The 14,924-nt window shown below is 39.4% G+C and overlaps 1 protein-coding gene across 2 annotated transcripts in view; it reads right to left on the bottom strand.

The window, feature by feature from the left end:
- WDR72 (WD repeat domain 72) overlaps positions 1 to 14,924 on the bottom strand; it is a 211,183-nt gene that overhangs the window by 81,182 nt on the left and 115,077 nt on the right. For both annotated transcript variants that reach the window (XM_024567916.3, XM_024567915.3), the window contains exons 16-18: positions 13,195 to 13,286; positions 8,283 to 8,362; positions 1,023 to 1,218 (exon numbers count right to left, since the gene is read on the bottom strand). In XM_024567916.3, coding sequence (XP_024423684.2) covers positions 1,023 to 1,218; positions 8,283 to 8,362; positions 13,195 to 13,286 — 368 coding nt within the window. The remainder of the gene's footprint in view (positions 1 to 1,022; positions 1,219 to 8,282; positions 8,363 to 13,194; positions 13,287 to 14,924) is intronic.

The following is a 14,924-nucleotide window of genomic DNA, read 5'->3' on the forward strand; positions in this document are numbered from 1 at the left end:
CCTGAAATCCCATTGAGCTTTATCAAATTACTTACTGAATTTTCCATCCTCAGTAATTGTCTTGGAATCAGGAAATATTCTATTTTGATTTTTGGCCTTCAATGAAGAAGGTTTTATTTTTTCTGCAATATATCTTCTATCATTACATAGTGCTCTCCCAATCAGTAATCTTATAAAAATAGTAAGGACAAATAAGTATAATGCATTTTTAAGAATAACATCTCATCTAAGGTTTAAACATTTTAACTGCGGCAACATTTCTCTGAGTTCCAAATAAATAAAAAGAAAATTTTTTGTGTACCTAACAATTTTTAACAACCCAGAACATGTAAATTTGTAACATGTTTCCCTGAAAAAAAAATACATTTAATCATATTATAAATAAATTTGTTCATCAAAAGCTTACTATTTGAAAATGAAATTTGTACTTAATTTTTTACTGTTTTTATTTCTTTTTTTAAAAGTCACATTATGGCTGAAAATTATTTAATGTTTTATAGCAAAAATTTAGATTCACTAGCTAGCTATAAACCATAAGCATCGCCATTATAAAATTACGACGATAAAATGTGTTATAAAATCATGTGGTCCAACTATAAACCAGTTTAATATTAGTTTGTATTGCATCTCTTATTCCCAGAAAAGAAAAAAAGTCTGGCATATGGCTATTACCAAGCTATCAAATGAAGACAAACCTAGGACCCATTATTATCAGGGTATCCTTAGAATGTATTAAGCTATAATTGTTAATCTTGTTTTCATTTTTAATCATGTAACTTCAAAACATTTTTTATAAATGATATAAATTTTGGTTTGGAAAATATTTACTGGTCATAATAGAATTTAGAAGTTCTTTAAAAACCTGACACTTGTAAGAGGAAAATTGATAGCAGAACAGTTCAAAAACAGGGCACTTGGCTTGGTTTTTGCAGAAATGATATATTGTGAACTCATATTCTCAGCAAGTACTAAGTAGTAGAAAAATTCTGATGGAAGAGCATGCCAATAAATTTTGCACTTACTTTGCAGAGGCAAATTGTCTGTAATGCACTGTAACTCCAGCTCCTCAGTCCATTCCATCTTTGGCCGCTTCTGTATCACCTGATAGTTACCCTTTTCAGTCACGGACCCGGGTTGACTGTTAGTCGGTGTCGTTCTCAAGGTCTTCATGTGCTGTTGAACTTCCGCCAAAAGAACAGCTTGGATTGCTTCAGTTACCTGTTAAGTTTGTGTATCCATATAAATTATATTTAGTATTATTACAAATATTTGGGGTCTTGCACAAAACCCAAAGCCTAGAATTTTGATGAGGTCACATAAATTACAATGCTCCATTCCACATGGATTAGTATCTGAAATAATTGGTAGATACTGAAAAATGGCCCCCAAACCATACATTGTTTTTTTGTAAATGCAAGAGATTACAGAGGAAAGCTGAAAGAAGTTCTGAACTCTTTCTCCTAAGACATTTTCATTTCTACCAGAAAATGCATAAAATTAATGAGTATATCATAATGCTCTTAAAGACAAGTTTAGTTCCTCAAACAATGTCTAGCTCTACAGCACTATTTGCCTAAAAACATTAGATTTAAACTAGGTTTAATACACAACATTAAACACAAAACTTTAATAACAAATCTCACTAAACTCTGTGTATGTGTGTGTGGCTTTATATAGCTCAAAAATACTGCAAAATGCAACTTCTGATTATAGTATGTACCCAGTCAAGGATCTGTGGTTGAGTGGAGGAGGAGGGGAATGCTTGTCTGAGGGCACCTACCCACTATCTTCATTTTTAAAATGAAGAATCTGGGCCATGACTTCCCAAGTTCCACACAGGCTTTGTGAACAGGCCTTCTGAGCCTTGCTTTTATGTCCTTTTGTATATCTCATTTCAAGGTCTATACCATTATCCCTGAATAAAAGCCAGTGTGCCTTAGCCTCTTTCTGGAGAGAAATGAGACAAGGTCCAGGAGTTAAGTCAAGTTCAAGGAAAATCAACTGCTGAATCAGTGAGAAAAAATGAGGGCTACCACTGATGTAGGTGAACTTGGGACATCTTCCCATCATCCTTTTCTGGCTGACAGACCTTTCATATGGCCACAACCCAATGCCTGCTCCTTTCCCCCTGCAAAGCCTGCTCTCCAATGACTCATGTCCCATCATCTCCTCTGCATTATCTCCAGTCGACTCATTCAATGTCTAGGCCTTGGGCTTTGGGACAACACTAAGACTGGTGGTGGAGAGAGGCTGATGCCAAAAACAGAACATGTATTCATCTAAATATTTATTTGGTCTTTTTTATGTGGCATAGCAACATAGGAGACTCTTAGGCTCTAGGGACACTCAGAGAGCTGTTGCTGATGGCAGATACTTACTGAACTAGTGGGGCAGAAGGAGCCAGGCCCTTGACCTTCAATATGGGGAGCTTCCCAAATGTATCAGAGTGGCTTATTGGTCACTGATCATCCCTGTGTTCTTGTCCACTCAAATGCTGGGTTAGGTAGAATGAAGTGATTTTACCATTGCATACCATGTCTACTAACATCATAGTACTGCCTGTCACAGTACAGGTACACAGTGCTCCCTCCTGCATATGACGTGAGGAGATTCTTAACACTGTATCAGCTACTGCATGTCATGAATCTAACATACAGTTCTACATATTATGATACTGGCGAATCATGCCTATCAGTATCTACCATGTTATAATATATTAACTATTAAAATAATGCTTGCTAACATACACTCCATCACAACTTGGTGAACCATGGTTATTTATATCATATGTAAACTATATTAATTCATAAATAGTTTTACATCACCGAATTTCATTTTAATTTTGTCACACATTTTATTTGACAGCACTGATTACACGGTGTGGATAATGTGGTCAAAAGAGCTCTGCATCAGAAATGAGAAAGCCCAAGTGGCAGGTCCATCTGTGACAGTAACTACAAATGCTGCCTTGGGCAAGTGCAGATACTTCCTTCTCGGGGGCTTCCTGTTCTCACTCGCAAAACAAAGCCCGTGCTACTGCGAGACCCTGGAAGGAGAGCTTCCGGTCACAGAATCTTGTATGGAACTTTCTTCTGTCTATAACTCTAATTCAGAAGGCTAGTAGTGGAGGATGTCTCAGACCCATGGTACATCTAATTTATGGTCTAGCACTGAAAAAGAGCAGTTTGGCCATATTTCTTCCTGGAATCCTGGCTGCCCTCTCCCTGGGACCATTATCATCTCTGAGGAGCGCCCACAACTGCGATTTAGAATGTTTTCTATCCCACTGGGTAGAATGGTCTATAACAACCTGGATCGATATTCTTCCTTAAAAATACATGGAAATTTATGTAATTTCATGTAACATTTCTAATTATTGGATTTATATATTATGACCACATTTTTAACTATTGAATTTTGTTTTTGACATATTTGTCACGACAAGTGCATATTATAAGGATTAATAATAATATTAAAAAATAAGGGGAAGTAAAAATAACAGGATAAAACATGTTAAAAATAATGAGTAGGATACTCGGAACCACAAAACTTAAAAGTGAATACTGCACGGCACCAAACTCAAAATACACACTTTCTGCTCGGTGTGAAACCAACAAAGCACGGTTCCAATTTAGAGAAATGGCAGAGCTTATAAGCGGGTAACAACATTATCACAGTATCTGGTATACAGTGGGCACTAAGTAAATACTAATGGAATCGAAATAGATTCTGTGCCCTTTAAAAATACAAACTGTGGAAAGTAGAATTTATTGATAATGTCTAACTATCAATAGTTGGGTTTCTGTAGTATATATAGTAGAAAAAATTTCGTAGATGGTAGGAATAAAATTTACCCCAACAAAATATAAAAAGTATACAGTGGATTATGAACTTTGTGATTTTAATAATAGCTAGAACTGAAAACACTATATCTGTAAAGCTGTCTTCCAAATGCAAGTTTCTTGAAAATAGATCATATGCAAAGTATTATACACTTATGAGGGAATGTGCAGGGATTTAAAATAAGGTTTACCAATTCATCACCTGGAAAGAGGCCGCCACAAATCTGGGATATACACTTATTACTGGACGTATTATAGTGCCATAGGCAAGCTAAAAATTTTAATGGTTTTCTACTAACACCTTGAAACAGCAAAGTGAAATAGCACAAAATGTTATGAAGACTCATAAGAGACCCTGAGGTCTCTGTGTAGTTCAATGTCCAATTTTCTGGTATAAAAGCATTTCCCCAACACTCAGCTCACACTGGCCTTTCATGTCTTTTCAGCATCTGCTGAAAGGTAACACTTCTGCCTTAGAGGCTCGGATCTCATGCTTCACCCACTGGAGTTAGATTATAAAATCCCAAGAACTCCAATGAAGCTTCAGAAACATGCAAAACAGCAAATCCAAACCGTGGCTGTTGCTTTTCCAGCATTTATTTCTATGTTGGGTATGTTTCTTGGGTGAAAGCAGAAGAGACAGCCTCTAGATGAACTCATTCATCTGAAAAATATACTCCTTACTCCTCCCTTAAAGCCCCCCCCCCCATTCAATTTCTGAAGTAGGATTTTGCTCTATTTTATAAAAGCATTCCATTTTCACCTAGTGCTCCTAAATATATTGAAAAGTAGATTCAGGTTAAAACGATTCAACTAACTGCTTAAATGAACAGCTTTATTAGTAATCCGAGGACTGGTTAATGAAGCATTTAAATGAATACTTGCAAAAGTCTGTTTCTCCTGAAGGACCCAGGAATTCTCATTCCCACCTTACACAAGAGGAAAATAAACAGTCAAGTTGAACCTATCTTCCAGGGTCATTCGTCAGGGTAGTGGCTGAGATGAGAGAAAAACTGTAAAGCTTGGACTTCCTATAGTATGAGTCATAAATGCTCTGGTAATATTTTTCCTACTCCCAGCATTTTGCACAAGGTCATAGAATCATACAACCTAAAAGATCCATTAGTCTAAAGATGTCCAAATCACATTAAAACTTATCCGAAGGTCAAATGAACAACTACAAAACATCTTTAGTTGGAGCAGTTCAGGATAAATGTTCTGTTGAATTCTTTTCCTTAAGGACTTTTTCCCTATTGTGGAATTCTTTGGCTACTAAACAAAAAGAAATCTCACCTTTCATAGATAGACTGTTTTAGGGTGATTGCTAATATGCTCATTAAGACAACATATACTAATGTTCACTAGATAATCAGAGTCTTTTTGCATAGCTAGCTATTCATTCACTCATTCATTAAATATGTACTGACTGGCTACTGTCACTACTGGTTTTCTGGCCACTGCTCAAAGGGGTAAGTGAGACCAAGTCACTGCTCTCAGCAAATTGTTGTAACAGTGAGGAACAGAAGATAAACAAACAGAAAACAAAACAATAACAATACAACCCACATGGTATAACTTCCACTGAAAACAAGCACAACAAAGAAAATGAAACTGGGTAATGTGATGGGACTTGAGGCATGGGTGGGGGAGGGGCACTCTTAGGTGGAGTGATCAGAGAAGACCTGTCTGAGAAGTTGGCTTTGGGCAATTGATGAATGGAAAAATGAGAATCCCAGCTTAAGAAAACAGTAAGGTCCCGAGGAGGAAATGAAGATCAATGTGGTTAGTAAGAATAGAAGAGAGAATGATGAGCAAAGAGGTTAAGCCGGGGCAAATCATACAAACACTTGTAGGCCGTGGTAATAAGCTTCAATAGCCATTCTGACTGTGTTTGTTTGGCTTCAGAGTGTCAACGCCTCAGCTTGTTCTGAGTTAATTTTCTTTGTTTTCCTGTCACCAAAAGTAACCATTTTTTTTTTTTCTTCTTTTTAATATATTTATTGATTATGCTATTACAGTTGTCCCATTTCCCCCCCCCACTCCACTGCCCTCCCCCCTCCCTCCCACATTCCCCCCCCATAGTTCATGTCCATAGGTCATACTTATAAGTTCTTTGGCTTCTACATTTCCTACACTATTTTTACCCTCCCCCTGTCTATTTTCCACCTATCATCTATGCTACTTATTCTCTGTACCTTTCCCCCTCTCTCCCCCTCCCACTCCCTTAATGACAACCCTCATGTTCTAGTTGTTTGCCTAGTTTGCTCTCATTTTTGTTTTATGTGTGGCCGTTAATAACTGTGAGTTTGCTGTCATTTTTACTGTTCCAATTTTTGATCTTCTTTTTCTTAGGTAACTCCCTTTAACATTTCATATAATAAGGGCTTGGTGATGATGAACTTCTTTAACTTGACCTTATCTGAGAAGCACTTTATCTTCCCTTCCATTCTAAGTGATAGCTTTGCTGGATAGAGTAATCTTGGATGTAGGTCCTTGCATTTAATCTTGGGTAATGTAATTATGATGTGCCTTGGCGTGTTCCCCCTTGGGTCCAGCTTCTTTGGGACTCTCTGAGCTTCCTGGACTTCCCGGAAGTCTATTTCCTTTGCCAGATGAGGGAAGTTCTCCTTCATTATTTGTTCAAATAAGTTTTCAATTTTTTGTTCTTCCTCTTCTCCTTCTGGCACCCCTATAATTCGGATGTTGGAACGTTTCAAGGTGTCTGGGAGGTTCCTAAGCCTCTCCTCATTTTTCCAAGTTCTTGTTTCTTCATTCTTTTCTGGTTGGATGTTTGTTTCTTCCTTCTGGTCCACACCGTTGATTTGAGTCCCAGTTTCCTTCTCATCACTATTGGTTCCCTGTACATTTTCCTTTGTTTCTCTTAGCATAGGCTTCATTTTTTCATCTGTTTTTCGAATAGATTCAACCAAGTCTGTGAGCATATTGATAACCAGTGCTTTGAACTGTGCATCCGATAGGTTGGCTATCTCTTCATCGCTTAGTTGTATTTTTTCTGGAGCTTTGAAGTGTTCTGTCATTTGGGCCATTTTTTTTTTTTTTTGTCTTGGCGCGTCTGTTACTTTAAGGGGCGGAGCCTTAGGTGTTCACCAGGGCGGGGTAATGCTGGTCGCAGCGCTGTGACGCTGGCTGTACGTGGGGGAGGGGCCGAGCAGGAGCAATGGCGCCTGCCTCACTCTCCTCCGGATTTCAATCCTTCACTCCGATACCCACAATCAAACTGGGCCACTCTGGTGCTGGTTCCCGAGTAAGTGGGCCTGTGCACACTCTAGGCCCCTGTGGGTCTCTCCAACGACCTCTCCTGTGAGGCTGGGAGTCTCTCCTGCTGCCTCCCCAACCCCCAGGGGCGTTTTCAATCAGAGGTTTGAGGCTTTATTTCCCTGAGCTGGAGCCCTGGGTTACGTGGTCTGCTTCGCTCCCTGCCGTTTGTCCAGTTTCTCTGTGGGCGAATGTGGTGCCGCGGGGTGCTACCCGCTGCTCTGCCTGCCCGGCTCTCCACCACTCTGAGTCCGGCCCTCTGGGTTTATCTGTGCAAATGTGGGGCCACAGGGTCTGCTAGTGCTCAGACTGCCTGCGCCATTTGTCCCACACTCCGCCAGTCTCAGTCCCGCCACAGCCACGCGAGTCCTCTCCACCCCGGTGCCGTCTCCGCCCCTCCTACCAGTCTGGATGAATGGTTATTTTCTATTTTCTTGGTGTTGGTCCCCCTTGCTGTTCGATTCTCTGTCAGTTCTGGTTGTGCAAGGAGGCGCAGTGTGTCTACCTACGCCGCCATCTTGGTTCTCTAAAAGTAACCATTTTTAATTGGAGTTATTGCTATTCTTGTCTTGCAAATTTGATAGTCAATAAGCTCACAAAGAAGAATAAAGTTCCAATAATTATTTATCTATTCAATGCACAGATATTTTTATACAATGTACAAAGCTATCCACTTAGCTTTTAGGACCTAAAAAAGCTTGGGAAGAGAAAAAAAGAAACTTAAATTGGGCATTGGAACCAGCTCTCTAAATCAGCGCACAGATGATGTACTCTCAGGATAGAAAATGATTGCTAATTACACTTAGCAAATTCCTACACCTAGGGACATTCACATCACGACACATTTTGAAATAAAGTAATAGACAATTCTGCCACAAACTGAAACCTCAATGAGCAATAAGTTACTGATGACATGAACATCTCTTCCTTAGCTCTGTCCATTCTTTCCCTTCACTTGGTGCATCCTTGCATAATTATCTTCCACTTTTTCCCCTCCCTCATTGTTAGTCTCTGCATTAGCTCTGTTAAATGGCATGCCCTGGGAGGGAATTTTGCAAGGACAAGAGTACCTACTGACTTGTACTTTCAAGTGAAGGAGAGTATGGATAAAACACAGCAGCAAGGAACTCTTCCATAATTTCAAGAACATGAGCTGTGTCATACCTGCACAGACTGGTCTCTCCAACAGGAAATTAGTTTCAAAAGTGAACTGTCAGCTTCAGGTATATGGGATTCATTCTTACCTGGAAAAATATAGAACACATTTATAACTTGAAAGTATTAAAAATGGATGCACCCCAGTGGTCCTCAACTCCAGCTGCACACTGGAATCACCTGGGCAAATTTGTTTTCACAAACACCGATGTCCAGGGTCAATCTTCCCGAGAGTCTGATTTAATAGATCTCAGGCTGAGGGTGGGGTAGGCATTAGTACTTTGTAAAAGTACTTCTGAAGATTTTCAGGTATAGCCACAGTTGAAAACCATTCATTAATTTATATGTTTTTTTAATATATTTATTGATTATGCTATTACAGTTGTCCCATTTCCCCACCCCCACTCCACTCCATCCTTCCCACCCCATCCCTCCCACATTCCCCCCCTATAGTTCATGTCCATGGGTCATACTTATAAGTTCTTTGGCTTCTACATTTCCTACACTATTCTTACCCTCCCCCTGTCTATTTTCCACCTATCATCTATGCTACTTATTCTCTGTACCTTTCCCCCCCTCTCCCCCTCCCACTCCCCTATTGACAACCCTCCATGTGATCTCCATCTCTATGGTTCCGTTCCTGTTCTAGTTGTTTGCCTAGTTTGCTCTTGTTTTTGTTTTAGGTGTGATCGTTAATAACTGTGAGTTTGCTGTCATTTTTACTGTTCCTATTTTTGATCTTCTTTTTCTTAGGTAACTCCCTTGAACATTTCATATAATAAGGGCTTAGTGATGATGAACTTCTTTAACTTGACATTATCTGAGAAACACTTTATCTTCCCTTCCATTCTAAATGATAGCTTTGCTGGATACAGTAATCTTGGATATAGGTCCTTGCGTTTAATCTTGGCTAATGTAATTATGATGTGCCTTGGTGTGTTCCTCCTTGGGTCCAGCTTCCTTGGAACTCTCTGAGCTTCCTGGACTCCCCGGAAGTCTATTTCCTTTGCCAGATTAGGGAAGTTCTCCTTCATTATTTGTTCAAATAAGTTTTCAATTTTTTGTTCTTCCTCTTCTCCTTCTGGCACCCCTATAATTCGGATGTTGGAATGTTTCAAGATGTCCTGGAGGTTCCTAAGCCTCTCCTCATTTTTCCGAGTTATTGTTTCTTCATTCTTTTCTGGTTGGATGTTCCTTTCTTCCTTCTGGTCCACACCGTTGATTTGAGTCCCAGTTTCCTTCGCATCACTATTGGTTCCCTGTACATTTTCCTTTGTTTCTCTTAGCATAGACTTCATTTTTTCATCTACTTTTCGAACAGATTCAACCAATTCTGTGAGCATCTTGATAACCAGTGTTTTGAGCTGTGCATCCGATAGGTTGGCTATCTCTTCCTCCCTTAGTTGTATTTTTTCTGGAGCTTCAAAGTGTTCTGTCATTTGGGCCATTTTTTTTTTCTTTTTGTCTTGGCACATCTGTTACTTAAAGGGGCGGCGCCTTAGGTGTTCCCTGGGGCGGGGTAACGCTGGTCACTGTGCTGTGACGCTGTACGTGAGGGAGGGGCCCAGAAGGAGCAATGGCACCTGCTCCACTCTCCTCCGGATTTCAATCTTTCACTCCGATACCCACAATCAAACTGGGCCCCTGTGGTGCTGGTTCCCGAGTGGGTGGGCCTGTGCACACTCCAGGCCCCTGTGGGTCTCTCCAACGACCTCTCCTGTGAGGCTGGGAATCTCTCCTGCTGCTGCCCCAACCCCCGACAGGCGTTTTCAATCAGAGGTTTGAGGCTTTTATTTCCCCGAGCTCGAGCCCTGGGTTGTGCGGTCTGCTTTGGTCTGCTTCGCTCCCCACCGTTCTTCCGGTTTATCTGTGTGTGAATGTGGGGCCACAGGGTGCTACCCACTGCTCTGCCTGCCCAGCTCTCCACCACTCTGAGTCCGGCCCTCTCGGTTTATCTGCGCAAATGTGGGGCCGCGGGGTCTGCTAGTGGTCGGACTGCCTGCACCATTTGTCCCACACTCTGCCAGTCTGGGTCCCACCACAGCCATGCGAGTCCTCTCCACCCTGGTGCCCGTCTCTGCCCCTCCTACCGGTCTGGATGTATGTTTATTTTGTATTTCCTTGGTGTCGGACCCCCTTGCCGTTCGATTCTCTGTCAGTTCTGGTTGTGCGAGGAGGTGCAGTGTGTCTACCTATGCCGCCATCTTGGCTCTCTCAATTTATATGTATTTTTAATAATTATACTAATACATATTCACGTTAAATCAAATTCATCTTTACGAGTATACCTTAAACCCATCATTGTAACTTTTTGCAAACAAAAAGCAAGGACTATTGCTTTTTCCACCCAAACAGATCACCAAATTTTATAATTCCCTCCTCGTACAAATAGTTTCTAAAATTATACATTGCGTCTCACACAGAAATCCTGGGAAAGACTTCCTCTGATTTGTCCTTCACCAGCTGTCCTTCTCTGGTCAGCAGGTGCAGCACTTCTGCCTCCATGCGCCTCGTTTTGTTATGTATTGTTTCTTTTAAGTTTGCCCTCTTGGATCTTCTTTCTATCCATTTGCCTTAATGTTCAGCGTGAAATTTTAAGAGTGAGCTAAGGTTTGGTTTATTTAAGTTGATCTATGGAGTGCCCAGCAGTTTCCTACAGAAAAATGCACTTAATAAGTGCCTTTCCATTAATTGAAAATGTACATATTATCATCCAAGTGAAAAATCAATGAATTAAGTTAGCTTTCTGATAGGTTAAATGCATTATCCAGGTGACAGGTCTGGGGAATGAGATAAAAACAGTGAGGGCTTGTGCTGGGGGGAGAAATGACGATAATTGTCTATTTAAATTAATGTATTAATATAAGTTTGAAATCCTGCTATCAACTTTTAAAATTAGTATTAGTTCAATATGTATTTCATTAAATCATCATTTTAAATATTAAATATTAAATAGATAAGGGTATGTGTGTGTATTACATTAATGGTCAAGGGAAATGTGTTCGAAGGTATTAGATATAATTAATGTAAAATGAGAACATGAAAGAAATATATATATAAGAAATTTATAACTGATTAACATCATTATTTCTTCCTGATGAAACATATAATACAAATTTGAAATGACCAAGATCAGTGCATAAAACATGCAAGCATGCACTGTAATTCTGAAATCATATTTTCCATTTTTCATGAGCACAGCAGGTAAGAGAAGTTTTTTTGATCTCTCTCCTTTCTTCCTCTTTCTTTTTGTTGACCTTGTGATTTTACCATCAAAGCGAAGTATTGGTCTCAACTGTAACTACTTACTGGCATCGTGGGGTACTTCACAACGCACTTTAATGTGATGTTAAAATTTTAATATGAGGTAGAAATGAGAGCCAACTTTTCTTGGCAATGTCAGTGAGTTAAAAGAATTCATTGCAACATCAGAGGGGAAAGAGAAAAAGAAAGCATCCCAGCTTTCTAATATTACCTAGTCACCATTCCTGCTGACAGCAGTGGGCACTGGGTCCTGTCACCCCTTTAGAATGAGCACCACAGTGTCATTTTATTCTTCAGGCTTTGATTGTGGAATTAATAACATGAAATAAATCCCTTTACCTCTCATCTTCCAATTATTAAACACAAAACTTACTTTTTACTAGCAGGAGGTAGATGGCAAATTAAAAAAAAGATATATAATATGTTGGATAGTAAAAAGGATTGTGGAAAACAGTAAAACATGGAAAAGGGTAGGGTGTGCTGGGAGAAGGGAGGGCATCTTCATGGATTAAATGGCATTTGAGCAAGAACTGAAGGGTGTTGGGTAGAGGTGAGGGGCAACAGGCCATCCTCCGTGAAATCTGGGGAAAGAGAATTCCAGGCAGAGGAACAGCCAGTGCAATGGCCCTGAGACCTGCCTGCCATGTTTAGGTAACAGAGTAAAAGGGCCAGTGTAGCTGGACCATTAAGTGAGAAGGGAGTACAAGGAGATGAGGCCAGATAGGGGTGTGCGTGCAGTGATGTAGGTAGAAAAGCCAGCTTATATAGGGTTTTGTGAGCTACCTAAGCACTGTGGCTTTTGTTCAGAGTGACACAGAAGCCACTGAAGGGTTTTTAAGTAGAAGCATGAGGTTCTGACTTAGTTTCAAATACATCACTCTGGTTGCTTGGTTGAGAATAGAGTGCAGGAACCAACCACAGGAGCAGAGGGGTGGGTGGAAGGCTTCTGTAGTCATGGAGGCAAGAGATAATTAAGAGTCAAGAAGGGTGGTTCTGTAGTGGAGGGAAGCAGTCAAAATCTGGGGTATATTCTGAAGGTGGAATTAACATAATTACTAAAACACTGGATCTGGGATATGAGAGAAAGCGAAGAGTCAAAATGACACCAAAGTTTTTGGCCTGAACAAGTGGAAAGATAGAATTGCCATTTACTGAGATGTCAAAGTTTTGGAGAAGCAGGTTTGGGGAATGCATTAGCCATTTGGTGTTGAAAGAAAATCTAAACACCAAAGTTGTCATTCAGAAGATTTCAAGGACCTTTATATGACTTCTGAAATAACTCTAAAATTCTCTAGTATAGTAACCACTTATTTGGTAATAAAGATACTGATGCAATGAGCTTCTCCAAAAGACCTTAATTTAATACACAAATATTTCAGACTTTCAGCAAGTTTCAGACTACCAGCCATTTCAAAGCTCATTTGATGAAATCATCACATTGCATGTCTTATGTTATTTATTTTAATAAAATGTTTATACATATATTTCAATATTGGCAGAATACAAAAATATAACCATGAGAAATGCAGACTAAGTCAAACAATAAATAGACACATTGCTCATTCTAAACTGTAGAGTGCTATCTAGTTATTGAAATACTAGTTATTTTATATCGTAGAAGTAAAAAAAAACCAGACTACATCTATGACTTCTTTACCATTTCGTAAGTAACTGTAGAAGCTTGAAATATGCAAAATATCATTCCCAGGACTTTTCATTTTGTTGTGTATGGATTCCATTTTGAAAGAGCTGTTGAAAAAAAAGATTTAAAGGATATTATTAAAGGTGCATGAAAAATATTTTGAAAAATAGATTGAAGACATGAGCACATGATGAATTTAATAAATTTGGGAAGTGAACACAGATTATTTTTAGCAATGTCTTCCACATTAATCTCTGATGAATCTTACTCCCCCACTTTTCTCCTACCTAAAACCTTAATCCCAATTGTGGATCAGTTTGCCAGTATTATCTTATGACCCACTTCTACAGAAGGGGTCTGGCTACTTTAGGCCATGCAATTAATTTGTGGCTATTGCAATACATTTTTTAATCCTAATATGCTTATATCTGCCAAAGAATTCACTCCAGGTACCGGCAGGACCTGTTGAAGGCAGGCTTTACTCTAATCCAGTGACTCAGCAGCAACTTTCAGATACTGTCCAAAGATGTTCTCAAAGGCAGATAGCTCTTTCCTTGAAATTCAGTTATGCCATGCACTGATTGTTAAGCAGGGAAAGATTCCTCAACCTTCATAACCACAGTGAAATGCTCCTGAGATGGTCAAATTTGTTGGAAGGATTTGGTGTGACAAATCTAATACAGATTATTTTGATTTCCTGGAAAAGGACGTGAAGTCTCTTACAGCATGTCAAATCTGAAGTGACTGATTTAGGGAACCAGTCTCTAATCCTGACACCTCTACTCAATAATTTGTTTTAATGGAGAGTTCTGCAAAGAATTAACTAAAGCACAGTAATGATTTTAAGGCCACTTCAGGGAAGGCATGGCGGAAGCCCATCATCTCCCTAGAGGCATACCCTGTACTCTGGTACTTTGTAATCAGGAGCAAACAAAGAATGAACCCCTCTGGCAAACAATAACAAAGTTCCTCACCTGCTCTGTGGGATCACAAATAGGCAAATAAATGTATTTTGTTAGCAGCCTAAGTTTGTAAGAACTTGAAGAAATCTTAATGATCACCCATCCTACCCACCTCATTTTTTATAGGAGGAAAGTGAAGCCCAGAGGGCTGAGTGACTAGTCCAAAGCCACATGGCTAGTTAAACAAACAAACAAACAAATCAGGATTCATTCCTAGGTTTTCAGGCTCCAGGATGACTGCATTTTTTAAAAAACCATACTTTAGGTGTTATGTATTTTTCTGTGTAATAGAAAGAAAAGTAAAAGAAGCCTATCTGAAATTAAAAAGAAAGTAAAATAAATAGTATAGAGGATAATAAAGTGCTGTTTTCTCATTATTAGGCCCACAAACAGAAAACGGACACTCCAGTGGCACAAAGCATTATAATAGAAGGAAGCATAATACTGAATCTTACTTAATCCATATGGACTTGCTTTGCTGCCAGACTGTAGCTACACCGAGGGCAGAAACTCAGTCTTATACACTGCCTGGCACAGATATTTGTTGAATTGAGCTCTTATCAAAGAACAGAAATGTCAAGGACCATTTACCACCATGTGTTGGGTAGTTCAGACAGTGTCTCTTCTATAAAGGCTTTCTGGATGTTTCACCTCATACTAATTATTCCCTTTACACTGACCACTTATAATAACCTACACAACAAATGTTTTTCCTAGTTTCTTTACCTTACTTCAATGTTTTCTACATAGTTCATGTGCATTATCTTTATCATTTACATGCAC

This window comes from Desmodus rotundus, chromosome 7 (assembly GCF_022682495.2).
Source record: "Desmodus rotundus isolate HL8 chromosome 7, HLdesRot8A.1, whole genome shotgun sequence".
In the NCBI taxonomy this organism is placed as follows: domain Eukaryota; kingdom Metazoa; phylum Chordata; class Mammalia; order Chiroptera; family Phyllostomidae; genus Desmodus; species Desmodus rotundus.